Below are 11,224 nucleotides of genomic sequence, written 5' to 3'. Positions count from 1 at the left end.
AGTTTCCTGTTTGGAATGATTTTCAATTTTGTTTGATTGCCAGGCAGGTAGACAGAGTAAAAATATTACATCTCTCCTTTCTGAGGATGTGCAATCGGGATGAATTCAAAGACAAAGTACGTTACAACGAAAGACTTGTCTTCATACTCATATTCCGATTTGTGTTAAAAATATAACATATAATTTAAGTAAGTTGTTGCTCGATCAAAAACTGATAAGACAGATGGACATGAACCTATTGTTTAACCCCACTTTTCGCTACGTGCACGAGGTAATAATGGTGCAAGATGTTCAACGTAATTATCCAGTATGTATATCAAAATAACAGAACATATTTAATGGGGTATCAAAATATTGATGCCATCATGGCTGTGTTCTAACAACAAACACAACAAAAGTTCAACGGAGACACTCAAATGAAGCTTCCTAAATGGCCATCATGGAACTTCAACAAAGATTGGTTCACTGTTTCGTAGAACATAAATTCGTTGGAGTAGGTGTACACATTTCATTTCATCAAATGCCTATGATGTTCCTTTTCCGAAGTGAACCAGAGAAAACAGAGTACAAAGGATATCACAGCAGTTTACGGATGTTCTTCATGGAGGCAAACTTTATCCTCTTTCATAATAAACTTAAAATTAAGCTTCCTTCTGAGAAGTTTGTTGTTTTATTGAGCAATAATAATAGCATAAATGGGCAAGCTGGGCTTAAAAACTAAAGTGTGATGCCAGTTCTGCAACAGGTGACAATGATGTTCATAACAAGATGATTTGATGAACGTTGACAAAACAAAATGTGTCACGCGTCGGAATTCTTGTCACTCTAATAGTATAAAATCATCACTTGGTGTCATGACCATAATAAAGGTCAACACTTGCTATAAATGGCTGAAAAATAAAACGAGAACACCCTGGTGGTCTGGGAGCTTGCTACTTGGTGTCTAAATGTGGAGGAAAGGCAAAAGTCAATCCCAGAGCATCAGCATTGTCCTTTTCACAGGCAGGGTGATTCATCAATTTGTGTGTTATCCCTTGGATGGATGGTAAACGGGTGTCTTGTCTGCCAGCATTCGTTGGTGGACATTAAAGATCCCATGGTGTCCTTCGTTAAGAGTTGGCGAGCTATCGCCGGCACTATGGATGAATTACAAATTCCAGCCATAACCAGCAGAGGGCATTGCATTAGCCGTATAGCCGCACCATCAGCCAATAATGCTATCCTGCAGCCTTGTGCTGCATATGGACGACGACGACGACGAAGGAGGAGGAGGAGGAGGAGCATTGTCATCCATTGTATCACAATGACATACTCCTCCTGAATTGTGATTACAGCACCTTCGACAAGCTTTTTCACTATAGGAAAAAGGACTCGATAAGCATACTAATAAACGTTTATTATTTGTAAATATAATCACTCCATTTTCCATTCACTTGTACCATATTACTATCACCCTCTGTAATGCATGTTTGACGTAAGCACAAAACAGGTAGCGTTTTCAAAACATTTAGCACAGATATGACATGATCAGTCATACGTTGACAAATTATATACATTAACCAAAGTCAGCTTAAGACGACGCATGCCATATACATCCTAATGAAGCAGACCTAGGAGTGGAACGAGGAAGTGCTTTACAGTATACACAAGATTAAAAAAAAAATATGAGAAGTTAAAAATAAGATTATATCACATGAAGGCATGTTGAACATGTACAGTTAAAAGTAAAAAGTGGTATCATTTTGGCAATTGTAAACAAGTCCGTACGATTTTAAATGAGTGTACATAGAACCTTATACAAACGAGCCCCGTTAATTAGAAAACTCGAGGAGCTAACGCTACCAATCATCTTTCTTTTGGCCTCTTCAAGAGGTCGGGCAGAGACGGCTGCAAACACGGAACACAACACGACACAAAAGGCTCAGCGAGCCTCTCAAACGACAACAGGCCACGGGGGTGGCCCATTTCACAGTCCGACGGAACCTTCAAAACATCCGCGCACCAAATAAACTCTAAAAATATTCTTGCTTTCAGGGTTTGGTCTAAGACAGCAACACTGTTAGATTAAATCTGTACATATCATTTTGAAGAAAACAGAAAAGAAAAGTCAAGCAATATGGGCAGAAACAATAATGATACTAAGATCTATTTCATCGTTGATTAAAAAGGACAGCTGCATTTTTGTGAAAAAATAAAAAAGAAGAAGAAATTAGCAAAACAGCTTGCCCGAGTTTCTCTAGCCGATAAGTGCAATGCTGCATTGGCTGGTGGTTACTCTGGTTCAATTTGGGGCAATTTCCACCACGGTCGCAATCGTCTGCATGCGGAAAAAGTCGCTCTGCATGGTCCGTGTTTGGTCTGTATAATTGTGCCCTCTGCCTGACATGCACGTAGCACTGGCAGATAAAAATACAGCTACCACAACATGGAGTCTCCCTCCCACCCCTCACCTCCCTATCCCCCTCCACACATCCCCATACTTCGTATTTCGATCCTGGTGGAGGGAAAAACTATAGGCATTGATTGTAATGTGGGGTAGGGACAAAGTACCAGCCTCCCTGTTGACAACGAAGGCTTGCCTAGAAATGTGCCTTCAATGCCGCGAATGAATAGTCAGAAAAAAAGCACGGCGCAATAATATTCCTTGCGATATATAAAAAAGTTATTTCAAAGTTAAAATACATACATATTTTAAAACATGTAAACACAACTCATCTGTGTCCTAATTTTACACATCCCTGCTATACACTGTTTAAGTGTGAAATGGCAGCAACGGAGCATCCGACCCGCCCAGCAGGATGAAGACTCCTCTGATGGCTCCTCTTTGTTCCTGGTTCAAATCGTCACAAATCCAATCGCACTTGATTCGGAATGAAGAGCACTTGTCTGAGAGCCACAGTCTGCCCATGTGCTCACGAGACCTCAGTTCATCCATTTGCGGCAGTTTTGAGCTCGACAGAGACATGGAATCTTGTGCCGATCTTGATCAGAGTCAAATTTGTAGTCGTAAGTGAGCTGTGGGAATGATGTTGGTTGGAAGAGGAAACAGAACAACGAAACGGTGAAAAAAATAAACAAAGAAACGCCAACCATTTTGCGATGCAGAGAGGAAAGCAAGATGAGAATTAAATGTAATGAATGTCACAGTTGAAGCAAGATCGAGGAAGAAGTTGAAGCAAGATGGACAGCATGAAGGATGAAATCATTATGAATGTTAAGGAAGGAAGCAGAGGGAAAAACTGCAGGGATTGTATTAAGTGCAAACTTTTATTACCTCTGAAGGTATTACCTCTGGGATTTTTTTTTTTAAGTGGAGCCAAAATGTTTTCCAAACAGAAGAAAATGTTGCCAATTTTTTGTTCTTGGGGCAAAAACTGCCCCCCAACCCCCTTTCATGGTAGTAAATGTTATTGCTGTTAGTTATGTTTGAAAAACAATGAAAGTGGCTTAAAAGAACCCCCAACCCACCCCCCCTTCCAGCCCTGATAAAAAAAGTTGCCATGATGTTCCCATGTATACTAAACTCCACCTGCCTCTCAGTCAAACTGCTCTGAATTTACTTTGCACACAAACAGAAAAACCTCCTTTATAAAGAGTACAGATAAGCCTGGTGTTGGCTTAGTGGTTAGGGTGGTGGCTTGGGATCTCAGGGTCCTGAGTTCAAACCCCCGTTGGCTGCTGAATTAACACCAGGGGGTTGACTCAGCCTGTCATCCTTCCGAGGTCGGCGAAATGAGTGCCAGTGTACTGGTCCCGGTGTATGCCCCGGTTAGAATAGGTGTACCATATCCCTGTGTGTCGTAAGAAGCGACCAGGGTTGGCGTCAGGAAGGGCATCCGGCCATGAAACATTGCCTCAAGAAAAAGCCAACCCCTGCACAGCAGGGAAAAATGGCTGTAAAAACGGTCATTTTTATTTATTATAAAGAGTACAGATATATAAGATTTTGTTCCCCCCCACCCCCCCCAAGACATGAAATCATCATTATGGAAGAGCTAATCTGTAACTGTTTGACAATACTGATATTCATCCACCGATCTCTCATTGATCCATTGAGATTAGTGAAACTGGTCGGCAATTTAATTTGGCTATTTATCTTCCTTCTTATTCCTGCTGCACCTTTACTTCTTCCTTTTTCAATGTGATGCAAGCTTTTGTCATGTGGAAATGTCGGTACTGTGATTATTTTTGCAAAATGGCTTGGATGAGCACATATTGAGCCAGGATAAGCATCGTTCGACCACATTCCCTGCCTGGTCTGCACAGGTTGGCAATGAGTTGGAATACCCTTTGCCTGGTTCTTCGAGGTTTTTGATCCTGTCTGAAAACTTAATTTGACCATCAATTTTTCCTTTAATTTATCATCTCGTTAGTTTTTCTCTTTCTCTTTATTATCCCCTATGCTTTTTGAAAAAAAACCTCCAAAAATGTGGGGATATTGTAATTGGTTCTGTTTGTCTGTTTGTTTGTCTGTCTGACGCTATCTCCACCTCAACAGTTGGGCAGAAATAGAAATTCACCAAACTTAGTAGTTATGATTAACACATGGCACGAAGGTGCAAGAGCATTGTTATTCTTGGCCCTGTCCCCCCAGGGTGGGGTCAAAAGGTCAAATACAGTACCGAAAAATGCAATTACGGGCACGTTTTTAAATGAAACTTTGAATGTGCAATCAACATTGGGGGATGCATGAAATATGTAACAATTTCTTTGGATTTTACCCTTGGTTCATGCCCTAGGGGTGGGGATATCAGGTCACAGGGGTCAAACGGGAAAAATTAACTGAAAATTCAATTTTGGGTTAATCCCGGTGGAACTTTTTGCCATCTTTCAACCTTGCTTTGGGTAGAAAGCATGGGGATTTGGGATGGCACACCATCGACCTCACTCTAATATTGTTTTTCGCTCGAAATCATGCATAAAAGAAAGGAGAGAAAAAAAAACAAGAAAGAAAAACATATATAAGCAAAACAACAACAATCCCCAAAATGGTGCCGGAAGCACCGCCCACGGAAAGCCATGATTTACATTTCTTCATTTTATATTGATGCGCATGCTTTTGCGAACAAGCGCAATCTCGTAATTAAATGAGAATCCCGTTTTATAATTATAAGGGAATTAACTCACAATGTATGGCCATCAAAAGTCCCTGTGATTGATTGCTTGCTTTAGAGAGCTGGACTGATTTTGAAAGGGTGCATTTATAGACTGTACGTAGGCACACCTTTCCTTGATTGACCTCAGAACGACACTGATCGAACAATTTTAAGTGTGTTTGAGTTTTCATGAGATGCATTCCAAATATGGACAAAGTTAAAGCTAAAATTGACACATTACAATGAGAGTGCTATTTCCCTGTCTGCTAAAAATATTTGTAACTCGAGTCAAAATAAATAAATAGATAAATAAATAAATTGACAAATGCTTTGTTTTACATTTTTTTGGATACAATGGAGAACACCAATGTAAGCCCTATCTCTGCCAAACAATACCATGTGATATAATAGAGGCTCATTATAATAATCGATACTAATAAAAGGCAGTGTGTGTGTGTGTGTGTGTGTGTGTGTGTGTGTGTGTGTGTGTGTGTGTGTGTGTGTGTGTGTGTGTGTGTGTGTATCAGTGTGTCTCCTCCATAACTCCGAAACCATAAAACTTTGCATGCATACTAAGGAAACTCCACGTAAGTGCAAGAGTGAAAATTGGGTGTTTGGGTTAACTAAAACACCCCTTTTGAAGATAATTAACGGCCTTATTTAATTATATCCTTCATCAGGCAAGCCTCGGCCAGCTCGCTGTCTGGGGTCTTAAGATGTTTCCTGGGTAACCTTGCTGGGGTCTGAAGCCACCATGTTTTTGGCCTGCTCAACCACGCCTTGACTTGGAACAGGGCGCAGCAATTTCTTAAAGAGAAAGTATATTTTTTACTTTCCTCACTCATATCGAATGCCTGTTTATCATAGCTATGAATCGTATATATCACTTTTGTAAGTACTGTAAGTTTTCAAATTAGGAGCTTTGAGCAATTTCATGCATTATATGAGACGATCTACTCTCATGGTCTAATTAAAGTATATCATCAAAATATTATTTCGCTTTTTAGAATCGAATATCGTCCGGAATAAAGTGTTGAAATCTGTTGTGAAATCTGATAATTTAAAGAAATAACACGTCTTATAACTAAGCTGATAGACCTATTTACTTTAAGCAGGCAAGACGATGTTCCCTCCTCTGTACATACACAAGAAAATGTGAAATTTACAAAGCATTAAACTTGTCTTTTTCGACTGTTTGGAGAATTATATTGATTTAACAAACAATTTAAGAACGTAACAAAATTAACCAGCTTCATTGAGCGAAATGATTTGTTGCATTCACTGATAGACCCTGTCCCCCAGAGGGACTGCCATTCCATAGCATCTGCCAGATCTGTGTATATTTTTGGAGGTTTCACGAGGTGCTCTACAGGAAATCAAAGCAAATCTGGTAAAAAAAAAAGACATTTAAAACAACAGAAAAGCGAGAACATTTGCACGGACCCTGAACCGATGTACCACGTTGACACGTGCACAGATGAGCAGGCAAAATGGTGGATTTTCTGCAATGTTTATTTCACGGGCAATTGAACTTTGCAATGTCTCCAGGGTTGTTCTGCATGAAGCTGCAACTCTTTTGTGGATAGTCATTTTATTAACTGCTGTGTGGGTGGTGAAAATAGGCTTTAAAGTTAAAGGTATCCTTTATGGTATGCAGCGACAGCCTGGCCAACCGTTCCTTATCAACAATTTAATTGGAGTGCTTGCATTAGTGCTTAAGCCACTTCCCAAGCGCCCATTGTCGAGAGCGAAACCGCGCTACGTAATTCTGAGCGAACCGTTTACTCTCTGCGGATGCTTTTTCCACACTACGTCATGCCGGGCGAGTGGTTCGTGCTCCATCTCGCCGGGCGGGTGGTTCGTGCTCTGTCCCGCCGGACGGGTGGTTCGTGCTCCGTCTCACCGGGCGGGTGGTTCGTGCTAGTCTCACTGGGCGCGCGGTTCATGCTCAGTCTCGCCGGGTGAGTGGTTCGTGCTCCGTCTCGCCGGGCGGGTGGTTCGTGCTCTGTCTCGCCAAGCGGGTGGTTCGTGCTCCGTCTCACCGGGCGAGTGGTTCGTGCTCCGTCTCGCCGGGTGGGTGGTTCGTGCTCCGTCTCGCCGGGCGGGTGGTTCGTGCTCCGTCTCGCCGGGTGTGCGGTTCGTGTTCCGTCTCGCCGGGGGGTGGTTCATGCTCCGTCTCGCTGAGCGAGTGGTTCGTGCTCTGTCTCGCCGAGCGAGTGGTTCGTGCTCTGTCTCGCCGAGCGAGTGGTTCATGCTCCGTCTTGCCGAGCAAGTGGTTCGTGCTCCGTCTCGCCGAGCAAGTGGTTCGTGCTCCGTCTGGCCAAGCGAGTGGTTCGTGCTCCATCTTGCTGAGCGAGTGTTTCGTGCTCTGTCGCCCTGAGCGAATGGTTCGTGATCCGTTGCCTTGAACGAGTTGTGAAATAACACCAGATTTCTGAGTCGTTTGGCATATTCACGTGTTTGCTAAATCACCGAGCCAAATTTTGTTCCATCCATCACATGCAGCTGCTTATAAAGAATAATGTTTGTGAACATATCCCTGAAACGTCTCTATAAATGCAATGTTGTTTTTTGGTGAAAGAAGTGATTCAAGGTTTCTGGGTTGTATACGGTACGTACTGTTGTCGGTCATCACACCGACTGCAACGTGCCAATTCCCAAAAGATTGCCGATATTGGCCAAGCGTGTGTGTGTGTGTGTGTGTATGTGTGTGCGTGTGTGTATGTGTGTGTGTTGTTCATAAAGCATAAAATATTCTTCCTGCTAACTCCCCCACCCCCATCCTCCCCCCACCCTTTCTCTCTCTCTTGCTTTGTCCCATCATTGCTCTACCCATTCTCAATACAGTGCAGTACCCTCCTCCCACATCTCCTCTCTCACCCTCCCCTCCCCTCTGTCTCTCTGTCTGTCTCTGTCTCTGGACATATCCGGACGGTGGTCATGTCTGGACGGTGTTTGGCTCCGGACATGTCTGGGCACGGTTTGTCTCTTGACGTGTCCTGGCAGTGCTTATGTCCGGACAGCTTGGCTCCGGACGCGTCCGGGCGGTATATATGTTTGGACGGGAGTTTGTCTCCGGACTTGTCCAGACGGGAGTTTGTCTGCATGCCATGTTTTTAGTATGACCGGTCGAAAATGGATTTCAGACACTATTTTGTTTCCGTCTTTACTGTTATTCTATGCAGAATCATTTTGATGAGACAGTATGATTCGTAATTAACGCTCCACCGCACACCTGGCTTCCCTTCCTCTCACTGTCTTCCCTTCGCCAATCACTCCTTGCTCCCCCTCCCTCCTCTCTTTTTTCCCTCCACCTCTTCACTCTCTGCACGCTTTCTCCCCCACCCGTCTCTCCCTCTTACCCCCTCTTTGTCTCCCACCCTCCTTTAGTAATACCATCAGTGAAGCAACCGGTGGTATTTGCTAGTGAACAATAATTAACAGATGCATTCTGTTGACCGTTGGGGTTCAAAATTAATTTTACCAGGTCTCTCTCCCTCCACTACCACCATCCCTCCCTCACCCCTAATAGTCTTTGGCACTTCCACAAATAATAAATATTATGCTTAGCATTCAAGGCACATGAACACAACACCACTTGGCATCAACCTTCAAATACATATCGAATATATTCTAAATTTCACCTTCTACAATTCCAATGACGAGTTTAATTTGGATATAACAGCACTTGACAAATTAACCATAGTGATTTCAATAATTCCTCTGCAATGGATCAAAGGACACTGATAAAAAAAAATTCGACATTATCATGGGTTGAAATTGTTTCAGCAAAATAGGATTGCCCACAAAAAGCACTGATACCTATGACATTTGTCATAATGAGTGTTCCTTGGAATGGTTCAACTAACTATACTAAAAAGTTGCCACAATCATCATAAAAGTCACTGCCGAATCGTCTTTGGAATCATAATGTTCAAACCTCACCTCCTCCCCTTTCTGTATCTTGTGACTTGAAATGATAATTATTTTGCTGCGTTCCTTGTCAAAGTTCACGACCTCAGCGACACAGTTCGGCAAGCAGGAATGGTTGATATACCTGTTCCGCAAAAGCACAAGTAAAATAAGCCTCAAGATAAGGCCACATTTACTCACACATTCTTCATGATTTGCCCTTTGTATAAACATTTGAGCTGGAATAAAAAAATAAAATCTGAAAAAAAACAAAATAAGCAGATGACCTGACCCATTGCACAGGTACAACAACAGGTGATGCAACTTACAATGTTGCAGTCGGCACATTGCGATCATCAGGTGACAAGGTTTCCTCTATTTGAGCGATGATTCCCCACTGAATGTACTTACTATGCAGGGCTCACATTGCATCACAAATCAGTCTGCTGCTACCTTGCTCAGAATAAAGGTCACGTCTTACCACAAGTGATGACAGGTTGAGTAACACAGTTATTGCACAATAACGAGTGTCACTGCATTCATAAGCACCCACCCTACAAAGATATGTGGGGAAATCACTTTGGTAGCGCAACACACAAATCCATGAATAAAACCGAGGCGAAAATTACCGTGCAGGTCCACCAGTCAGTGTGGCATCAATGACGTGTCCGCTGTCCACACGGAACATGTACATGCCCCGGTTCTGGAAAGATAACCAGACAACGAAGTTTTGACTTTTACTCGAGTTAAAATTATGGCACGGTCTCTGGAACCTCAACTTCAATGTCCAGTAACATTTGCCACCTCGATGTAACAGTCAGTGTGCAATGCATACACTATAACTGGAATAGACATTGATGATAAATGTCAGGACATGAGTTCCTTTACAAAGAACTCCAACATATGAGGCCATTCGACCCATTGAAGCCAACAACACTAGTATAGTCAGCCTATGGGGTTCTTTTTGTCCTCTGTCTTTTTAAATGCTGAGAATCAAGCAAGGAAGCAGCAGGTAGCATTTTTAATGTCTTGAGTGCGACTCAGCCACGGTTTGAACCACTGACCTCCCAAACTCAGAGCGAATACTCTAACCATTACACCATAATCTGGTCACGATGCTGCATTCCAGCTGTGCATCCTTCTGATATATCTCAAATGAGAAATCAATCATAATGTGCAATAAGGCTACAGTTATTTCATGAATATAGCAAGAGTACTATTGAAAAGGCCCATGGCTGATTACCAAGATGTTACAATACCTGTACTGTATATTCAATCAAAGACGAGAAATTTTGGTCATAATAGGAAAACCTGACAATCAAAATGGACAGCTACTTACTTGTGCCTTATACACCTTCTCCCGCCGATCCGCCACTTCATTGCGGATGATGGTACCAATATACTCAATGACCATGGTGTGTTTCTCAATGTCCCTTGCAGCATAAAGACCAAGGCCCTATCAGGGAAACAAAATAACCGCCTGTTTGTTACCAATCCTTGCTGGTCCCTCCTTTCCCCCCTATTCCAATAATATTTTCATCGTGGAAATTAGTGAGAAAAGAAAGGGGATCAGTGGTGGAGCCACGATGCGAAAACTTTGCCTGACCTGAATGTCTGAACGTGCCAAGTACACGTTATTTTTCCATTCTGAGCGTAGTCGCCGATACTGCGAAGACTTGGAATGCACAAACTGTTTGCCATAAGGTGCATTCAGGTCCCCAGTAACTGTGCTCTGGAAGGATTTGGAAGTGCTCGTCGTATTAAGTGTGAATGGCCTGGAATCAGGAAGTGCACAAGAACAGAATAAAAAAGATCGATAAAAAAAAAAAAAAAAGGAAGAGACAATGCAAAAGGCTTGACGTTTACAACTGTGTAATTCACCGATTTCATGATATGCTCGAAAAGCTTGTTGACAAAGTGTTTTTCATTGCGAACAACTACGTATCAACATGTGTTCAAACAAAACCATCACAGCTTTCTGAGCTGATCTTCAGAAAGAGCTGTGTACTATATGCCTTGCCTGTTGGCCCGTGAGCAATGCACACGTGGCTCACAGCGAGCACATCCCGACGGATTAATGGCCAAAGGAAGCTCCATCAGAAGGTGGCGCCCAAAACGGAAAGTGTAATTGTGGCAGCTATCAGCACCTGGAAGCTTGGGATAAAGAAATAAGTACACCAACAGGCAAAAAGTAGTCATGCACTTTGTGGTGCTGG

At 42.6% G+C, this 11,224-nt stretch overlaps 1 protein-coding gene across 13 annotated transcripts in view; it reads right to left on the bottom strand.

Annotated features, from left to right (window-relative positions):
* Positions 1 to 1,379: 1,379 nt before the first annotated feature.
* The window catches only part of LOC147030538 (histone-lysine N-methyltransferase 2C-like), a 240,631-nt gene continuing 230,786 nt past the window's right edge, over positions 1,380 to 11,224 (bottom strand). For all 13 annotated transcript variants that reach the window (XM_085874679.1, XM_085874678.1, XM_085874680.1 and 10 more), the window contains 6 exons: positions 11,029 to 11,162; positions 10,615 to 10,783; positions 10,348 to 10,464; positions 9,638 to 9,711; positions 9,042 to 9,153; positions 1,380 to 3,015 (listed from right to left, as the gene is read on the bottom strand). In XM_085874679.1, coding sequence (XP_085730805.1) covers positions 2,923 to 3,015; positions 9,042 to 9,153; positions 9,638 to 9,711; positions 10,348 to 10,464; positions 10,615 to 10,783; positions 11,029 to 11,162 — 699 coding nt within the window. In that variant the 3' untranslated portion in view covers positions 1,380 to 2,922. The remainder of the gene's footprint in view (positions 3,016 to 9,041; positions 9,154 to 9,637; positions 9,712 to 10,347; positions 10,465 to 10,614; positions 10,784 to 11,028; positions 11,163 to 11,224) is intronic.

This window comes from Eptatretus burgeri, chromosome 3, assembly GCF_056783735.1.
Source record: "Eptatretus burgeri isolate ZD-2024b chromosome 3, Ebu_testis_v1, whole genome shotgun sequence".
In the NCBI taxonomy this organism is placed as follows: Eukaryota; Metazoa; Chordata; class Myxini; order Myxiniformes; family Myxinidae; genus Eptatretus; species Eptatretus burgeri.
The sequence above is the reverse complement of the archived record's forward strand: the minus strand, read 5'-3'. Positions and strand labels throughout refer to the sequence as shown.